Source organism: Grammomys surdaster, unplaced genomic scaffold, assembly GCF_004785775.1.
Source record: "Grammomys surdaster isolate TR1022 unplaced genomic scaffold, NIH_TR_1.0 165, whole genome shotgun sequence".
NCBI classification, from domain to species: Eukaryota; Metazoa; Chordata; class Mammalia; order Rodentia; family Muridae; genus Grammomys; species Grammomys surdaster.
Genome location: NW_021604613.1, coordinates 11,737,912 through 11,758,960, shown reverse-complemented (window position 1 = coordinate 11,758,960; position 21,049 = coordinate 11,737,912). Strand labels below are relative to the sequence as shown.

Genomic DNA, 21,049 nt, shown 5'->3' with positions numbered 1-21,049 from the left:
ATGAGGGTGCTGAGCAAAGTTATCCTCACTGCTTCTCAAGCTTCCCCATCCTCTCCATCACCCTGTTCTTAGATCCCTCCACACCCACCAATGTATGGCATCTCAATTGTTCAGACAAAGGTGGCATCTCTGCTCTCCAAATCTGAAACTCACCAGTGTGCCTCAGCCTTTGCTAGGAGAACATGAGAGTGATTCCTGCAGAGCCTAGACCACAGGTATCCTTCTCAGGATCTAGGGGGCATCCGGTGCTCCACTAAAAGTCTTCTGTGAGTGGCCAGTATCAGCCCTCCTGGTGTTGGCTCTAGTACCTAGCACCCCATCAGACCACATCTGTAGCAGTTGTATTCTCAGAGATTCCACAGACACACATATTTATTTAACGATACTTTCTTCATATATTAAATATAAAGAAACACTGTCCACAATATCCAACTGGATATTGTCTTTTCTATCTTAAGTGCAAACTGACTCATTGTAAGTGCAAACATCTGGCCACTTTATAAGCCCTCCTGTCTCGCCTAGTCAAAGAGGTCTTAGATTTTTATTGAAATTCTGTTTTTAGGCAGATTATTGCACATATACATTTTATTTTTAGGATTTGTTATAACCATGGGGTAGTAGGCCATGATATTATTGAGAACTATGGTGGTTTGAATGGGTTCCTGGAAGTTCTAGAAACTTAATTGCTAATACTAGGCGTTCAGAAGTCGGCCTTTATGGTGTTACTGGGTCATGAGGATGCCATGCTTATGGCTAGAGTACAGTTGTTATGGCAGTGGACTAACAGTCTAACCCCCTCAACACTCATCTCTTCTTTCCAGTGCTTGATTTCCAAGCCTCCAGAACCATTAGCTAAAGAAGCTTCTACTGTTTATAATTTCCTGTCCACTGCATTCTGTATTACAGTATGTAGAAAACAAACCAAAACAGCATTCTTTCTTACAGAAAATTACAGAAGAAGGGACAGGACAGTAGAAAAGAAATAACATACCCAGACACAGACAGGTACATTAAGAAGTAGCCTTCTGGGCTGGTGAGAGAGCCCAGCGGGTAGGAGTGCTTCCTGTGCAGGCATGAGGACCTGAGTTTAAACCCCTAGAACCTATGAAAAAAGCTAAACATGGCTGTGTGTGTGTGTAACGCCTCTGCATGGTAGGCAGAGGCAGGAGGGTATAGCTGGGGCTTGTTGGCTGTCAGCACACCTTGAGGTACAGTGAGAGGCTCTATCTCAAAGGATTAGGTGGAGAGTTATAGGGTAGGAGACACCCCTTACAACGTTCTCTGGCCTTCATACTAGCATACACACCTGCACGCACATGTGTATATATAATATACACACACAAATAGACTTCTGAAGTTAATTTACAGCTACAGCATAAATGATTAACCAGCATTCCAATACCCAAAAGGAGATAAAATAATCTAGTTCAAGGAAAGAACTTGATAACATTTGCATTCGTCATCATTTGTCTTTCCCTAGGTGAAGCATCTCTTCAAACTAGCATTGCCTCGTCACCTGAGATCCTAATATGCACTAGAACTGAGGGACCGGGAGTCGGACAGATATCTGGTAGGCAGAGGAGAGGGAAAGGGGCTATAAGGGAGGAGTGTAACTAGGTAAAAGATGGCGACCTTCAAAGATGACTGGCTCCTTCCTCACCCTCCTAACCTGAGACAAATGCCTGGCATCTTAAAACGAATGTCTTTGAGTTTTTTCTCCTGCCAGTGGGGTCCCTGCTGAGGGACTGAGTCAACAACTTCAAGGCTGGATTAGGACATGTTAACACAACAGTGGTGGACCAATCACCCATCTTGCCTTCCTCAAACTGACCAAGGCTAAATTAGGGAGAGAAGACCTTTTAAAGACTTAAAACATCCCTAGCCAGCAAGGAAAAGCTGGGCTTCAGTTTCCCAAGCTCCCTCTACTACACTGTGTACTTCCTCTAAGTGCTTCCTCACCCCTAAATAAACCTTTATTTATTGGCTGCTTCTGGCTGATCCAGTCTGTGGTGTCTGAGAAGTTCCCAGCTGTCACCTGTTAATGCTCAAGATATTCCCTGCTTTTCCATTCTTTAACTGGCATAGAAAATGAACCACTCAAGAACCCTAGACAATAACAGAACTATGGGGCTGCTGGGGTGGGGAGGGGCGGGTATGGATGTTCCAATGGTGCAGACTGGGTGCTTTTCTCTTGAGCCCTTGCTGTATTAGTCCCTGGCTTCAGGACCCAGTGGTATGTACATACAGGCTGCTTAGGCTTTCTCTTCCTGTGCTTCAAAGAGCTCGCTCTGCTGCGTCCATCGCCCTAAGCAAGCGACACTTAAGAACTGACCTGTGATCCCACGCTGAGCCCTCGGTGGTTCCTCCAGTATTGAGATCTTTTTCTCACGTGGTGTGAGGGCCAGTTTTTCTCTGGCAGAGTCAGGGGATGAGCTGTCCTTTTCGCAGCCGTTCAGGTGACCATTTTGTACCAGTGGTGCCTGGGGCTGCAGGGGCCCCACCTCTGGCCTCTCCACCTTGTCCTTAGCATCTTTGTTGCCTTGATGCTGCTTGGATTTGCTTCTTTTCCTTTTATTATTCTACAGGGAGAAACAAATGGGAAAACGGTACTGATGTCCAGCAGAGGCTCTGATAAGACAATCATTCTGACTCCTGGGTTTTAATAGAACGGGCAAAAGCACATCTTTATTAAATCCCAGATTAATCTAAATATTGTGCTTCTAAAGGAAGTTGTTCAAACTTTTTACCTTGCAGTTGTAGTCAACACAAAGTTTCCTTAATTTGGAAGGAAAAAGACTACAGGAGCAATAGCTTAAATAGCAGAGAGGTAATTTAAGCAACTTAAGAATGACTGTAACAGGTCTCAAAGAACTGGTTATACTAAGAAACAGCTCTTGCTTCTTGAAGCAGATCAGGACCTGGAGGCCAGCTGAACACCCAGGTTTAGTTATCTGGGGAAGGAGCGAAAGGGGAGGACTGACAGGAATAAGGCAGGCTATTCATAGTAAAAAGAGGTGCATAGCTGTTTCCTGAAACATTGCATCCTGCAGGAAAGACAAAATGTAAACAACTAACAGGAAGTCCCTGAAACTCACCAGAAGCACTGTGTGGTTCCCCTCCTGAGAGTAAACAATACTGCTCAGAGTCTCTCTCAGATTGGCCAAACTGCTAAGTCTTGGAGACAAGCCATGCAGCCTGGAAGAGGAAGAGACCAGCGGAGCAGCCTGGCAGAGGCTCAGACCAACTGCGGTATTTGGAAAGGACTCTCTCCAGCCTGTTGAGCTGGCTGTGGGCTGTGCAGTGAGCTCCAGGTTCCCAGCTCTGTGAACTGTCACCCATGCTAGGGTGAGCTTTGGTGAGCTTTGGGCAGCTGTCTTTATGCCATTTCTGCTTCTGTAAGTAACCTCTCACCTATATTCCTGTAAGTAAACTCAAGGTGGTGCTATCTGTACTTTGCTCTGTTGTGGGATCCCTATCTGGGATGAACAGATGTGTGGTGTGTCTCCCCAGGAGAAGCTTCTTACACAAGAAAAGGAAGCACAAGGCAGGGCTAACATGGATCTCTGCTACAGGGATTGACCAATCAGGAGATTGCAGGAAGCGTTGCCATTGTCCAGCATGTTTAAGGTAGCCAGAGGCTTCAGAATCATTCTGTGGTTATTTAAGCTGGGGCAACAGCTACTACCAGGTAATACCACCTGGACCCAGGACTTCTCAGCTGTTTGTTACATATACATTGAAATAGCTCCACGCTACATTTTTATCAGTGTGTTTTAGAGTGTCACAGAATTTTACCATGTTTCTCCCCAAATGCTTGGTCACTGAGTATATAACAGTAACTAGGAAATGGACAAAATGTTTCTAATTAGATAGACCCATTTTTCTTAAATGTGTGTATCCTTTCTTTCTCTCCTCCTCTTAATCTCTCCCTCCCTCCCCCTTCCCTTCCTCTTTCTCTCCCTCCTTTCCTACCTCCAACATTTATTATATTACAAAGCATGTGTGGAGGTCAGAGGACAAATTGTAGGGTTGGGTTCTCTCCTTCTACCATGTGGATCTCAGGGAACAAATTGAAGTAGTTAGGCCTGGTAGCAAATGCTTTTATCTGCTGAGTCATCCCGGGAGCCTTTGACTTTGGTTTTTATCTACTTGTTATTCAATGTACTTAACCATCAGTGGTACAGAGACCTGACCCATTAGAAAGTGTGTCCCACCTGTGGATCCTGGGCTTGCTGCAGAGCACCAGGGTGGCTTTGTCCTCCAGTACACTCAGAGACCAACTGACACCTAAAGAAACTGCCTTTCCCTCTTTAGCCCCGCCTACTTCCTTTCTTTTCCAAAACATGCCTAGGTTCTTCTGGGTGAGAGACCTGTATTGCTGAGCACAGGTGAACAGGGGCAGTGGACATTACCCCCACCCTCATACACTAACCTGTATCGCTGGCTTTTGGAGGTCGAGCCCAGTGTCCACTGGGTTGGGTCTAGAGACTATCTCCCTATTGAACCCACAAGAGCAACCTCACTGAGGAACTGGGTCTGCAGGGCTGTCTCTGCTTCTCTCCCCACCCCTATCACAGAAATTTAAAAATCGAAGCACACATTTGAATTTTTTTCCATGTAAAGATAAATACCACCTTTCAATCACTTGCAAATCATCTTTATCTCACTGGGAAGCCTGGGAAGCTATGATTAAAGAGAAGCAGAGATTGTCAAAAATGGCAGCAAACAGAAAGGGCAGAATCTCCTAATTCCTCCTATTCTCCATGAAACCCAAAGGAGGAAAGGATGATTCCAGCACTGTCTGCAATCTTGGGGCCGCATGAAAGCAACACTGCTGCTTTGTGTTGGTTCAAAACCTGCTTTCATAGGCCTGTGATCTTCTCTTCATGGGCAGGGTAGGCTGGCATCTTACATCCCATGAGAAGCAAGACAGCAGGCCCTGCGGTGTCAGTGTGGAAAGGGGATGCTGCTGGCTGCAGACACACTGTGCCTGTGCCCAGGAGCCCCACTTCCTGTGATTACACAGTGCAGTATTGTCACGTGAATGGGGAAGAGAAAATCTTTCCATTGCCCTCAAGGTGCAGCTCTAGAGCTCCAGGAGGACCCCTGCCTGCCCTCCAAGGCTTTCAGGGAGAAAGGTCTCTTAAAGAAGCATTGGATAGATTCATTTGGGGAATGAAAACATTTTTCATTTGGAAAGGAAAAAATTTGAAAATATATTTTGGGCTTTTTAAGTATCTTTAAAGCACTCCGTAATTTCTGCCTTTGTGCTATGGGATATGTTCGGGCATATTAGCATCTTCAATGCTTTGGATTGTGTCACTGGGATCCTCTTTAATACTTCCAAAGTAGCACAACTCTGGTGCTCCTTGAGCACACCTGGTTGATAAACACACACTCATTTATTCATATTCTCTCTCTCTTTCTCTCTCTCTCTCTCTCTCTCTCTCTCTCTCTCTCTCTCTCTCTGAAAACAAGGGCTGTAAGAGTGAAAGTAGCTGGTAACTGGAGCAAGGCGTGGATTTGGAAGCTTTCTGGGTGTGCATATTAACAAGTGCGAATGAAGCACAAAATTGGCAGCTTTGTTGAAATGATAACAACCCTGAAGGTTTGACTGAAGATGTTACTAATTCACCGTCACCCTTAATCTTACCTTCTTTTTTCCTGTCATGTTCCATTCTTTAAGAACTTGAATAGCACTGCCTAGATAAAGAGAAAGAATCTTCAACAAATATCCACACAATAAAACGAACAGAAAATTCATCCGTGTTTGGTAGCAAAGCGGGGGGAGGGGGGGTGGGGGTGAGGGGGTGGGAGGCTGGGCGGACTTCTTCATTTATTTTGATACAGCCTACCTTAATAAAAATGCCAGTTCTGTTTCTTATTTCCAAGATTTTCATTTAATTCACTGCACAATCTTGGTTGTATAAAAATATTAAGCCCTGCTTTGTGAAGCATACTTTTTTTTAAATCCTGTTATCTTAGGGAATATGAGATATGTCTTGAGAATTTTCTGATAGCTTCATTGCTATAGGTAGAATTAAAATTGTTCTGTTTGATATATGAATAAAGTACTACAAGCTACTGAACCTAACGTGGGCTTTTCTGTGTTACTAACCACGACAGGCAGAGCTTTCTCTGTGGTCATCCTTGCTCCGTTTTGACTCTTACTAAGTAGTTCAAGACTTGCAGGGGCTGAGGAGGAGAGAATCTGTTTTCTCCACCCACCATGGAGAAGAAAAGATGTGCTCTTTAAAAGGCTTCTATTTCAAACCAACAAAATTCATTCAGTGACTAACTGGGTCCCAGGCTCTGCCTGGCCCAGTCACATACATAATCTTGACCTGATGAAGCTAAGAAATACTCCATCACTTTCACCTACAGTCAGTCTCCATGCACTTTAACAAAAATCTATTTATATTAACATGCTGGGTGTAATCTCAACTAGTTACTCATAATGAAGAATCAGCCAATCCATATAAGCAGAAACTTTGTAAGGGGGAGGGTCCTCCATAGTCGAACAATTTTAAGCATTCTCAGATAGATCACTTTACATTAATATGTATTACAATAATAACTGTCTACAAGCTACTGGCTAACCAGAGATTAACCTTAGACTGGTCTCTATGATAAATTTCAAATTAGTAGCCCCTGTGGTTAATGTCACTCACAGACAGGCAGGATGCTACAGTGTTTAACAGGCCAATCACTCCTGTCTACCCAGAGTTTCCAATTTGATGCCCTCCTTGTCTTGTTTGAGTGGCATTTCAAATGAGTGGCACTTGAAATGGCAAGGCTGCACCCGAAAGTAAAATAGAATTTATACTTTTTAGTAACTGGGTTAGCATTTCTCTAATTTGCCCCAGGAGTTAATGTCTGTCAACAGTTTCCTGAGGTTTGTCATTTCTCCTTGATGACTTACCAGGGTCACTTTTGTAGCTAAGCTGCCACTTTCTACATAAAGTTAAACTTCAAAAAACTGTTAAAAACCGTCTTTTTATCCCAAGGCAAGCTGCTGTGTTGCTACAACACCCATTAGTTTCAGTTTCATATTTTGACATTGATGACTTTACTTGTGTTTGGACAAGAGCTTACACAGACTAATTGTGAAGAAATACTCATATTTACAAAGGATTCTGAAAGCACTGTTATTACATTTTAATGGTGCCAGATGTGTCTGGAGGTGTTTTCAGTAAGTCATTTGGATTAATGACTTCAGTATGGCCCACCAAATACTCCCAGCAAATATTCTTTTTGACTCTTACTGGGTTTTAAGCAACTTTCCCCCATTGGTTTGCAACTCAACCAATGAGGCTCCTAAGCTTTAGTGGGCTTTAGTGGACTCTGACATGGGCAAGGTGAGAAGTCCAGGAGCAAGGCCTTCCATTCAGATTCCAACAGCTTTGATGACAGTCAATAACTGCTGCCTCTGTGCACTTAGTCCGGGTCACACTACAACAGAAACCCTTCCTGATGGTAGGTGGGGGTGGGAAGGGGTGGAGAAAGCAGTCTCTACTGACTCTGAATCTCTGTTCATGGAAATGATGTGGCAAGGGAAACCAGACAGGAGACTATGTCTCAGAGTTAGGATGTGCATACTCACAGCATTTAAAAAGGGTGTGTGTGGGGCAAATAGCAGCTACCATTTGGTCCTAATGACTAAAGATTATACAGCAATATAAGCTTCCAAGTGTACATAGCTGGTGAAGCAGGGCAAACGGAGAAAGTTTCCCGTAGGAGATTTGTTTGCACATCTGTATGAATGATCATCATCTGTTCATTTAGTTAGGAGCCTGAGCTTCGATGGCTGGCACAGAATGTGAGCACAGTGCTTGGGTTCAGATCTTGCCCTGAACTGCTTAATTATACTTGTGAAACTCAAGAGGGTTATTCCACTCCTCACAAATCAAGGAAATCACACTGTCCCTGAAACAGTGTGAAGAAGGTACAGCTGAGACATCTGCTGAAGGTCTTCTCCAGACCCTGTTTGTCAGGCTGTGTTTTTAGCTAGTCCATTATTTACAGAATAGAAAAAAAATGTCGGGAAACAGGGCATTTAATAACCATGACAAGAAAATCTTTATTCAAGACAAAATGTTAAGGAAATTTCTCCACAATTTACAGAAAAGAGATCCAAACCTGTAAATAAGTGCAGGATCAACACTTTTTTAGATGTGAGATTCTACAAAACCACTGGCAAGCACTTCCTAAAAAACGGAATTTTTTTCCCCTAAGAGACCAAAATCAATTAAGAGGCAGATGAACTGGTCGTGTGATTAACTGAGTGATATAGCTGTCAGGAATTCAGTTCATTTAGACTGTCTAAGCATGGAATTTCAGAACCACAGCCATGACACTCAGCTGACTTGAAATGGTGAGGTCTTCCAGGTCAGCAATGAAGTCCTCTACTCACAAGGACAGCATCGAATAAAGGACATGCTTAACAAACTGAGATAATTGGCACAGATCCAGTAGCTTTATAATTAGTGTCCTCTCGAAAGTCCTCACAGTCTCTTCTTTTAAACAGTGGAGAAGGCCTTTCTTTATTCTGCCCTTACAATGTGTCCATGTTCTTTTGAAGTCTGTTGTGCTTTTTGGTTTCTTTGTTTTCTTCCTTGAGATACCTTTTCACTATGTAGCCCTAGCTGGCCTAGAACACAGGGTCTCACTATGCATTCCTACCTGGTTTGGAACTTACCATATAATCCAAGCTGTCCTTGAATGTATCATGTTTTTATTTTTTATGGGAAATATTAGAAACTATTTAAAGTTCATTTTATTTAAGGAAAACAATACAGGCTATTGGATTTAATTAGTTCCAACATTTCAGTTTCAGGTGGGCATGTATACCTACCATCCACAAAGGCTTGAACGGCTTTATCCACATTAAAATCAAACTGTTGGAGCACCAGGACGATTTCATTATTGCTTTTGTTTGGAACAACTGATCTAACTGCATAGATCTAAAAGAAAAGCAAAAGAAAAACAGAACAGTAAACACCCCGAGTACTGTTCACCTACAGATCCCCCACTAGATAGAGCAGAATTATAGCTTAGAAAGGCCCAGGAAAGCTAACCCATTTGTCTTCTTGTCAACAAACATACTCCAGGCCTTTTAGAGAAGTGAGCATTTGTGCTGGTGATCACCTGGATACCTACTTTATTTGTGTACACACCTCTACAGAGGTCTCCTTGTGAGGCTGCAGGAACAACTTTGCAAAGCCAGCTCTGATTTGGCAACCAACCCTCCCGGAGGCTGAGATACATACAAGATGTGTTCTCCGTGAGGACACAGAATCTTTCTCTGTCTTAGGCTTCCTTTCCACTCGCTCAGGGGTATCTTTAGAAAACATACAGAAATAGCTTCATGCCTCAGTTCTCTCTGGGCACAGAGGAGGCAGTTATATGAGGGTCACAGACATGTACTGTGAAACTCCATCCTTGTTTATAAAGACAGGAGGCTTTGGAGCTCTGCATCTGTGAGCTGATAATCCCAGCTATGCTACAGAACATGATCTCAAACAGCCTTCTGAAAGATAACCATTAAACAGAGTAAAGGTAACTACATGTGTGAACCAAGGATTCTGATGCTTGCAAGCAAGTGTTCATTCCTCAATGACGTAGAGGACCTCCACCATTAAATATAGCATAAATTCTTTCTGGTTGCTTGCTAGAATTAATTGACCTTTATCTCAAAGAACTGTGATTATTACAGACTGTTCTACGCATTTCAGCCTAATCTATCTTACCCCTATCTTATGAGAAGGATTTCTGTACTAACAAATGCAAGCACAGTGCAGAGACAGTGGGAAGTGCTCATTAGAGAGCAGTACAATCTATACACGAGCCACTCAGAGTTAAGTCAGGACTATTGGGTTTTAGAGTTAAATGGAATTTGTTATAATTGGATTCATGGGGTATGGATTATAGAATCATGGTATGTGTAATATGACACTATTGACCAGACATTTAACTGAGCAGTACAGACTAATTTTTGATGATGTAAGAAAATAGGCTGTCTGTTCCACACAGATCTGTATATAGCAGTGTTTAGGTTATAATGAGAAAATTGCATAGGCTGTGGGCATAGGACTTTTAGAGATGTTGACATTATTGACCAGAAGATTGGTTTCAGATCCTGACATTTAAAAATGCTAAACATTTGGGCTTTATGGAGATTCTAATAGACTATGTGCTTGTATATGTCAGTCAATACTCCTTTGGGTTTTTTTACTATTCTCACATTTTATGGTTCTTAGTTTCTCTAGACTTCATTAGAAAAACTGACTCTTAAAAAAAATCTAAGTTCTTCACTGCTTTGCTGCCCCTCTTTAAAACCCCAGCTCAGTGAAAACTATTTATTTTAGATAGAGTCTCATTATATGACCTCAAACTCCTGTCTCTGCCTCTCCAGTGGCAGACATGTGTTACTAAACTGCATTGTAAATACTCCTTTTAAATACTCATTGCAGGAATCCTCAACCTGTGGGCCGCAACCCCTTTGGGGGCTGGATATCAGATATCCTGTGTATCAGATATTTACACTATGATTTATAACCATAGCAAAATTACAGTTATAAAGTAGCAAGGAGATAATTTTCTGGTTGGGGGTCACCACAGGGAACTGTATTAAAGTGCTGCAGCATTAGGAAGGTTGAGAACCACTGACTTACTGTGTGGTGAGGCACCAAGACTTCCTGAAACATAAAGGTCATACGGCGTGTAGACAACGCTCAAATGACCACAGGGAGTGAGAAGAGGGAAGGAAGGGGGAAGGAGGGAGGGAAGGGTAAGAGCAAGAAGAGCAGGACTCCACAGTGAGGATGAAGGACAGTGGAGGATGAGGCTGCTGGAGCACATCAGAGGTCAGACTTGACAGGACCAGACTAGGCCTATAAGGCTATGTAAGTGATGCTGGCCTTGTGAGCATCCCTCGGTTGTTTGTTGAGTCCTCTTCTCTCATCTACATCATGTTTCAAAGATAGGTATTCTTTCTCATTGAACGTTAAAATGTTTTTAAAAGAAGCTAAGATGAGGTCAAGGATGGAGCTCAGCTGGTAGAGCACTTGCCTGGCATGTATAAATTGCTATGTTTAGATATAGACGCAAAGAAACAAAAACTAAAGCCAGCCCAGGAAAGTCATCAACGGTAATAATACATAATGTTCGCCTTGTACCTAGTAGTGCATTGGAGTTACCTATATTACACTCCTAATACCTTTTAAATAAATACAGTGTTTGCAGTCCAAGCCACTACAGTTTGTTCATAAGTAAAATTTCATAATAATGACCATCATTATCGCCACATCAAGCATGCCTTTCTGAATAATAAAATGCTGAGTTATTAATTACCTTCAGTACATTATTGTAACACTAGACCAAAGTTTTCAAGCCACCTACACACAGCTGTGTGACTAGCAAAGACTGGAATCATAAAATCAACATAAAAATAATTGCTCCCTTGCTTCTAGACTCTCCTCTGCAAAACATGTCTTATCATGTTAAGGCAAAAACAATGTAAGCCATTGCTCGATAGACATTTTCTCTTCAGATGCCTGCATTACTCTTCCCATCCTTGTAAAACCAGAAACAAAGGCTGCATAAGCATGGCCAGCTTTGTGTAGACAGACAGTATTGTGTTGTCACTGGTGAGTGTATACGTGTGTGCATGTGTGTGTGTGTGTGTGGGGGGGTGAGTGCATGCCCATAAGCAGGTGAGTGAGCATACATGCGTGCATGTGAAGGCCAAAGGTCAACATCTGGTGTCTTCTGCAAGGGCTCTCTACCTTATATTTTGAGACCGGCTCTCTAACAGAACCTGGAGCTAAAACCTAGTGAGCTTCAGGAATCTGCTTGTCTCTTCCTCTTCAGTCCTGGAATTACAGATGCGTATCATCACAGTGACTAACTAACTTTAATGTGGGTTCTGGGGATCAAATTAAGGTCCCCATGCAAGCATTTTTCCAACAGAACTATATCCCCAGCCCTTCCTTATTTTATATATCTTAGTTCAGAATGCTTTTCTAGAAAATCATTACTGATTCTAATATCAAATCTATGAGAAGTAGTACCCACTTATAGGGTTGGCCCTTAATTAGAAGAGGTATTCCAAGCTTTACAGAAATGAGCAGATAAGGTGAGTGGATCCGGTCTGTTTATAGCCATTCCTCAGTAATGCTGAACTCTGGGCTAACTTCTGTTTGCTCTGATCACTGGTCTCTGGACACGTCAAGAGAGTGGCACAATTCATAAATCCACCGCATCATTTCTGTATGGAAATGATTTCATGGAGGATGGAGAGCTCACATTTGCTCCTGTGTAAAGATAAACAGGAAGGAACCAGCCAGTTGCCACTCACAATTCACAGACTCTAAGGGTATGAGCACTTAAGTCTAAGAAAGACCTCATTTTCAAGTGGCAGCAAACACAGGACGTGGATGGCGAAAGCAGTGTTGCTTGCCTGGCTGTGCTCAGCGGCTGCGGCTGCCTGTGGAAACGCAGCTTCTGAGAGCTATCGGATCGGCTCCATCCATGCGTGACTAATGGTAGTTTGCATACGGAGAATTCATAAAACTCACACAGGCAGTAGCTGTGTTGCAGAGGCCGTTTCTGGCGAGGCTTCTCACACACAGCCACTCGCTGCGGCCCCGGGCCCTTCCGCAGCTTTAGAACCAAGCTGGAAGCTGCTGCCCTTGACAGCAATCCTAAGGGGCTCCCCTGCCAAACTAACAAAGTGGTCCATTCGTGCCCACCAGGCAGCCATTCAGCCTGCTGGGTGACAGTCAAGACGGCAAGTTAGCGCTTCATTTAGCAACTGCTTTAGCCTTCCAATATCAAGCTCATCTGTTTTGCGTCTACTAATTTATGTCTGGTTTGGCAAATTCAATTTGCTATTTAGAAAGGGGTTGTTGTGATGTTACCTTTGGAGTATTTTTCATCTGGATTCCCTCTTTTCTCGGGGTCTTTCCTATCTGGCCCTGCAGGCTCTGGCATATTCGGCACCAGGCCCCGCCCTATTGGCCCATGCATTAACCAAGTGATGGATTCAGTTCATAGCTGAGCTGTCTCTGGTTGAAGGGCTGTTAACAGATTTCCTGGTCACATTATTGAGCCTGCCTGTGATGGCTCCTTAAGCTTTCTTCTTGGCTTACCAGTGAGCCTTAAACCATGCTGGAGTTTCCAAAAGCCATCCAGAAAAGACTTTTCAATCTACTTATACTGCTGTGTGTTCAGCCAAGACTTAGCATTAGCAACAGACACAAAATAACCACTTCTAGTCTCTCCCTTGGAAATTCACTCTGATGCTGCCATCTTTCCAAAAATATAGTTCCTCCCTGGTCCCGTGGGAGATGCATTCCAGGATCCCAAGATACCAAAACCCATAGGAGCCCAAGTTCCTAACAAAACATGGGTACACATGTAACCTATGCAAATTCTCTAGGTACTTTAAATATGTATTTTAAAATACCTCCCCAAATTTTAACACCATGAGAATAGTTATACTGCATTGTTTAGGGAATAATGACAAGACAGAATTTTATACTGTTCAGTCTCTTCCCAAAATATTCCTAACCTGTGGTGACCTGAACTCATGGGTTCAGAACACGTGGAGATGGGTGATAGCCATAGAATCATGGCCATCTTATTCCCTTATTGAGGAACTAGCAATGAAATGCAATTTGTACACTCTGGTGTTCAAGGCCATAGGGCACCAGGGCACCAGCCTGCTTTTCCAAGTGACTTTGTTCCTCTACCCAGCACAGATGAGTGCCTCACACCCAGTTTTGACTCCTCACCGTGCACCTTTATCAGGGCTCCTCCTCTGACTTAAGATGGATCTTGTCCCCATTCTCATATTCCAGCTGAAAGGTCGAACATGTGTGAAGTCCTTCTTAACCCTTCCTACCAGAAGCATTCCTGATTCAACTCCAAAGCCCTTCCTCAATCGGTGTCTTTAAATATTGGAGCACCTCCTTTAGTTCCTGCAGATTTGTGTGCACACTGTGTTGACTAGACTGCAAGCAGTCTGAGAGTGGAATCCTCCTCTGCCATTTCTGTATGGTTACCATGGCTACTCTGGAGTGACTGACATTGTGTGTGCAGTAGGTATTTAATAACCGCTTATTTAGTGAATCATCCTGTAGCCTCATCCAGCTTCTCTTGGAGCCAAACGAATACTCCACCAGCGTGCTCCTACCACACAGCCGTACTCCACACAGCCACTCGCATCTACTACTGTGTCTGCCGGTGGGTCCCGACTGACTGACTGTGCCCCAAGCGTTATACAGGCAGAGAGAACATACACATGTTCTTTACATTCCATCAGAAACTGGAAGAATACTTGTGTAGTTTTAAAATTCTCACAATTCTACTGCTATATCATCAGGAACAGTGGCACTTTTGGAGTTTGGGGACTATGAAGAAAGTGTACAGTATGCCTATCTATCTTTCCAGAGTCAGCTTAGAAGACAGACATCAGCCGAGTCTGCTCTGAGTGATAGGTACTGAGGATACAAGAAAGAGCCAGCTATAGTTCTGTCCCAAGGAGGTGCAGTGAAGCAGCTGAGCCAGGGACTCTATAATGAGAGTCAGTGCTGTTGTTCTTTGTATGAACAAGGAAAGGTGGCACTATAGAAGAACAAGTATGCCTGCCCAAAGACAGGAGGATGCTTTCTAGATGGAGAGATGTCATGGAAAGAGCACTGGAGTTAACAGAGCTATGCTCTAATCTTGGCTCTGGCATGTGACCTTGCTCAACTGCTCAGATCTTTGAAACTTGGTTCATAAGAAGAGGCTATTATCTGCCAGAGCCTGTAAAAATGGGAAGAACTGATGCGTGCAAAGTGTCTGCTAGAGAGTCTGACATATATTAGCTGCTCACTAAGTCTGAAACAGAAAAGAGTGGGAGTATTCTCAATAGGCCATGAAGGTATGGCTTTGAAACTGTAAGAACATGTAGCTTACGTGCAGGTCAAGGCTTATTTTGGAAAGATTGTCCTGTAACTAGCTGCTTAGAGAACTTTCTTCCTCCACAGACTCAGGAACAGTTCACCTAACATTTCCCCTTAAGTTCTTTCTTCATTCCATCCATTTTTAATGTGGCCAACATGTGTTTTCCTCTTAGCCTCATTTAATCACTTGCTAAAAGTCTAGTCTAGAAACTGGGTGTCCAGACAGAGCAGGAACAGTGCAGGCAGAGGCAGAGCTTCTGAAGAGATGTGCAAACACACAGGTGAGACAGACAGACAGTCAGACAGAGGTGGACCATGACTCCCTACAACGCTAAGGAACCAATGAGTTCATCGTAAGTTAAGAATAGTGTAAGGCAACAATGCATTTGGAGTACAGGAATGGTGTAGCTGGTACATACTTGCTGGGCAAGCATGAGGAGCAAATTTTGTATCACCGGCTCCTCCAAGTAAAAAAGTCAAGTGGCTGCAGTCCATGCTCGAAATCCATGAGAAAGTGGGGACAGGAAGATCCCTAGAGATTGTTGGTCAGGTGGTGTAGCCAATCAGTGAGCTCCAAGTTCAGTCAGCGACTGTCTCAAAGATAAGGTAAGGAGTGATTGAAGAAGACACCTGGCATTGACCTCTAACCTCCATAGGCACCTGCACACTTGTGCATACACACTCACGCAACACACATGTTCACATACCTGAACTTAAGCACACACAAATTAAAATAAACCATAAATGCATTTGGTATACTTACCCTATAGAATGTTGTAGCTTAGGCTGGTCTGCTTTGCATGAGATCAGAACACTTGCAGTAGCCTATAGTTGGGCACTGCCATTCAACCAATGCATGTTCTGAAGTAAAATGCTGAGTATCTTAACTTATTAGTACTGTGCTGAAAGTGCAAATGAGAATGGTTGTAAGGGTGTTGCTTTTGCACCAGCGTGAGGGTGAAAATTGTAAGTCGAATCACGGTGAGTCAGGACTGATCAACTGTAATTGTACCTCTTGGTAAATGAGTCTGCCCAGGAAGCAATCAGAGTATATTCACAATGAACCACAATGGTCAGGAAGCCGCTGTCTTGAAAGGCCAGAATGCACAATCAGACTCTTAAGGATTATTCAGAATGGGAGTGAGGCAAGAGTGGAAACTGATGGGGCCAGAGCCTCCTAGAAAGCTGCCCCCTTGCTGTTTTCTTAACTTCCCAAGTCACGTGACACTCTGCCAGAACTGTGTAATAACCTCTTTTTCTTTGCGCTAGTTTCAGAAGGTTTCATTTTCTTGAGCAAGTAGCAAGTGCCTAAAGGCTGCATTAGCAAATGGAGATGGAATAAAACAACACGGTCAGACAGCTCATCTAATTGGCAAAGGAGGAAAGAAACTGGAAGATTTTTAAGGACAAATGCACTCAGAATGTAAAGTGAGAGACTGGGAGACGAGAAGCCACAAGTCTTACTTCACACTGTCACTAGCTCTCACACAAGCTCCCAGATTACTTGTGTGACTGTATCTGATGGAGTGTAAGTTGTTCAGGGCAAACCTTATATCCACAGCATCTTAAACACCGGGGGCACTCAGTGACCGAGGCAGTGTCTGGTGAGTGACTGCATGAACGGCGTAGGGAACCGAGTGACATAGTCACTGAGACATTCTGGGTCTTTACTGCACTCTTCCAGTGCATGCCTACAGCTCAGCAGAAAGAACCCTGCCGTATTGCAAAGCTTAACAGATTCAAGTCACAGATGTGTGGAGTGCCTCCTAGGTCCCAGGCACAGCAGATGGCTGCTTCCAGCCCTGAGGAACTTTACACACTTAAAGATGAGCACTATCCTATCCTCTACAATAAGGTCAGCAATCCAACACCCAGAGACCTCCTCTTTGCACCAACAGGAACCAGTTATTTATGTGTTTGCCATTCCTGCAATGCAAAAAGGCCCTTATAATCAGCTTTGGTCACATTTCTCAAAAAGCCTGAAAAGCATCTCCTCCATGTATTCTGTGTATTGCTTCACTTGTTGGACCAGTGGTATTATCTACACACTAATGAAGGCGGTTCTCCTGTGAGTCTTCTTGGGGGGAAGGAAATATTCTTTGCAGGCTGGTACCTTTGCATTGAGGATAATTCCGTAATTTAATTGCTTTTTCGAATATCTACTTCCTGCCAGCAAAACAATATGTATGAAGTGTTGCCATGTTCTACTAGGCTGACTTTTTGGGAATTAACACCACTGGCACAAATCAAAATTAACTTTTTGGGGAGAGCAGAACAGGATTATAAAGAAAAATGAAGGTTTGAAGGGGAAAACGCCATGCTGGTGGAGTCGGAGGAAAGCTGACGTGAGGATCTTGGCACACACTCTGTGTGTCTTCTGAAACTTATCACAGTTAGCTGGGATCTGCTCAGAATCAAGATGCAGTTCTGGAGGCTTGAGACACTTGAGAAAAGGAAGGTTTAATTGTTTTTAAGGTTCTGCTTGATCATAGGATGTGGCAGGCAGGAGTGGTTTTCCCCATAGTCTTTTCCCCAGAACTTGTGAAGACACTGAACGTCATGGAGAACTCAGTTTGGAGATGGGATAGAGGTTGTTACCTCACTAACTCTGAAGGACTGAGATCATCCCAGCTTCTCTCTGTGGGGCCCAGCACAATGACACCAATCTGTAGATGTGTGAGGAGAAGGAGGGTGGGTGACAGCCATGCAATGTGAGACTCAACTAGCCACTGTGGGCTTGAGGGGAGGATAGGGGAGGAAAAGGCAAGAAAAGCCGTTCTCTCCAGCAGCCCCGGAAAGGAAAGTGACTGTGTACTCGAACACCTTGGGTTGAGGGCAACATCACACTCTGACCTCCAGACCTCCAAGACAGTTAGTTCACCCACACTGCCCTAAGCTCTGAATCTGGGGGTGATGATGATGACATCTGCAGCAAGGGGGTGCAGTAGACCCTTCTTTAAGGAACAAGAGGTCCTCCACTGCATTCTTCCCCCCATACCACCAACCAGACTCTTACAACATGACAACAAGCTATTTTTCAGCAGGTACCTTTCTCAGTGCATGTCCTGGGGCGTCCTAGTTACTCATAAACTGAAGCTAGATTTCACAGGGAAAAGTGTGTGGGGGGGAATAGCGAAGAAAACAATACAAAGAAACAAATAACAGCCACTTTGGGGTGTCCTGATAGTAAAATCCCCCTGAATCTTATCTGTTTGCTCCCCTCTCTCTCACTAACCTAGACTGGTTCCTTCTTCTCACCAAGTCTGCAAAACCTTCTTAACTGGATTTTTGGCTTGGTTCTCCCTCTCTCCAATCCATCTTAAAACAATCAGTGCACAATTTATTGCCCAAAGGGCTTGAGCATGCTCACTGACGGAGGGAGGAGCCAGCAGTGAGAGGGGATTTGGAGAAAGGAAAGAAAGGAGATAAATTATGATGCAAGATTTCCTGAGGAAATGAGAAAACGGCGTGAAGCTGTGGAGGGCTGGAGACATCTCAGTCTAAGTACTTCCTGGGCAAGCATGAGGACCTAAGTCTGATACCTAGCACACATATAAAAAGGCAGGCATGGTGGCGCATTCTTGTAATCCCAGTCCTGGGGAAGTGGACTGCTAGGGCTTGTTAGTGACCAGCAAGCCAACCTGGTTGAACTAGTGAGTCTCAAGGCTAAGTGTGTGTCTGAGAGAGACCCTGTCTCAAAACAAAATGTGATGTCTTCTGAGGAACCATACCCAAAGTTGTCCTTGCACACGTGCATATGTGCATGATTTCCACATGTCCACATGCTTGCTGCACATACTCTCAGACATAGACACACACACACACACACACACACACACACACACACACACACACACACACACGGTGCGGCGAGATAGACATCCAGGTATCCTGAGAAGGAAGAAGAGAAACGGAGAACAGAGATACGATAAAAATTCGAGTGGGTGAAGAGGAACATTTATGGAAACCATTCATCTGAGCCTCAACACTTAAAAAATAGGGAATGGTTCAGAGCTGCCTGCTTGGGAACCTGAGAGCAAGTAGCCATAATGAATAAAGAATGCTGACCAGGCCTGAAGGCCCATGAACGCTGGACAGCACAGATCTGTCACAGAGCCAGCTGGCTTGCCTATTCCCACAGATTCTTAGCAAGCTAGACGCAGAGGCAGAAGCAGAGGAGAGGAATGACTCCCGCTTACAAACTGTAAAATTACAGTGGGGGGTCCTGAGGCTCAGGCACATGGGCTTCCGATATCGCTCAAGTGACCCATAAGGCACCCGAAAAGATGGATTAGGACACTAGAGAGAAACGAAGGGACCCCATATCCTGCTGAGACTAAGGACAAATGAAAAAGACAAGAGAAGCTGGCAAGCCTTCCCAGCCCTTATACGTGGTGCTGCCTTCTGGTACATGAGAAGGTAACCTCTTTTCTACAGGCCAGCCCTGCCCTTATTTCAAAGAACCGAAGCACCTCTTAGAAATCATCGCTATGGAGCAAACGTGATCTACAGTCTTTCATCAGCAGCAGTCTCCCAGCTCTTGCCATCTGGTCAAGCTCTCCTGAGTGTTTCCTCGGGAAAAGTGTTTTGTAAATAGACACGCTGCTCCGGTAGGGGAGGGCACTCAAAGACGAGGACTGTGCACCTGCACCTGCCTTGATGGGCCCTGCTTACTCATTCAAGTTGTCAAAACCAACACGGATGCTTCAGGAGACACACTAATTGCTGGTCTCCGTGGGGTTTATTTGCTATTAGCTCTCCTGTTCTCAAGACAAGTGCTGCAGCCCCAGGCTTGTGAGGAGCCGGTAACACTCGGCCAGGGATTTTACATCCGTCTTTGTTAAATTTCAATATGTAAGTTCTGATTCAGTGCTCCAGCCAGCTGTTGACTTTTGGAACCTTGCATTTTTTGTCACTACAAATGAGGAACATGCTAGCCATTCCTTCCAATTTGGTATCTAAACAAACAAACAAACAGAAAACTAAAACCAAAACCAAAAATAACCCCCAAAACCCAGTTGCTATCTTCTGCTAGAGAAGATTTATTGATTTAAACTTTGTGCAGCCCAGAGCCAAATTGTTGATTTGAATTTTTATGAGCCTGAGTCAAATACGGAAGCCAAGGTATTACCACAAGAATGTCGGAGCTGAGTGTAATCTTTTAATTCATGTTCCATTGTTTATTTATTCACCAATTCAGTCACAGTGAACAGAGTCTGAGGCTGGACCATAGGCAGGGAAGGCACACTTCCTGACCTGCTAAGGAAATTTGTAGTCTAGAAAGACAGACGTTTGATGGATTTAGTAAAGAAAGGGGTGAAGGCATTTTGTTGTCTGAGAACTAGAGACACACTGAGGGCTGAAATTGGTTTAAGGGGTGAATGAAGAGAAGAAGATGCAGTTCCAGGAGGAACGAGGCAGGACATGGAGAGTGTGCTCAAAGAAAGATGGTCCAGGCTCCGTAGAGCATCAGGTGTTAAAAAGCATGGAATTTCAGAACAGAGGCACAGAGCCAAAGTGTTCTAGGTCCCATGTCTGACAACTCGGAGCCTGATTCTATGGCAAAGCCAATGAAGATTTGCCCAGGGGACGACTATGATACTTGTGCATTTAACCTTTTGTATGAACTCTAGGAGATCAAATGGATGCCAGTTAGGATTCTAATACAGTAGCCTGGGCAAGAAAACAGACCAATATAAGCAGTATAGAGAATGACTCACAGCTTACTTGTGAAGAAGCAACTGGTCTCTGTTTAGATACAAGGAACGAGAAGGAGGAAACAATCGTATGATGAATGGCTTGGCACTGAGTTTCTGATCCTCCTGTCTTTACCGCCCCCCCCCCCCCAGGGCTCAGATTACAGTTGCATATGCCTACATTATGTAGTTATGGGGATTGGACCCCAGGTTTTGTATACATTAGACACACTGTCTACTAACTGAGCTATATGTCCAGATCAGGTGAGCCCTCTCTTGAAAAAGGCATTATAGTTACCTACTGGTATGTGCCTGCCGAGAAGAACTTGTCTGAAACTTTCACTGTCTCTCTGGAGATGGGCTTGGGAGGAGTCTGATGGATGAGTGTGCTGTGGTTCACTC

General features: G+C 44.0%; 1 protein-coding gene across 9 annotated transcripts in view; it reads right to left on the bottom strand.

Annotated features, from left to right (window-relative positions):
• The window catches only part of Spats2l (spermatogenesis associated serine rich 2 like), a 167,390-nt gene that overhangs the window by 57,263 nt on the left and 89,078 nt on the right, over positions 1-21,049 (bottom strand). For all 9 annotated transcript variants that reach the window (XM_028765626.1, XM_028765624.1, XM_028765631.1 and 6 more), the window contains 3 exons: positions 8,855-8,963; positions 5,654-5,703; positions 2,333-2,579 (listed from right to left, as the gene is read on the bottom strand). In XM_028765626.1, the coding sequence (XP_028621459.1) occupies positions 2,333-2,579; positions 5,654-5,703; positions 8,855-8,963 (406 nt within the window). The remainder of the gene's footprint in view (positions 1-2,332; positions 2,580-5,653; positions 5,704-8,854; positions 8,964-21,049) is intronic.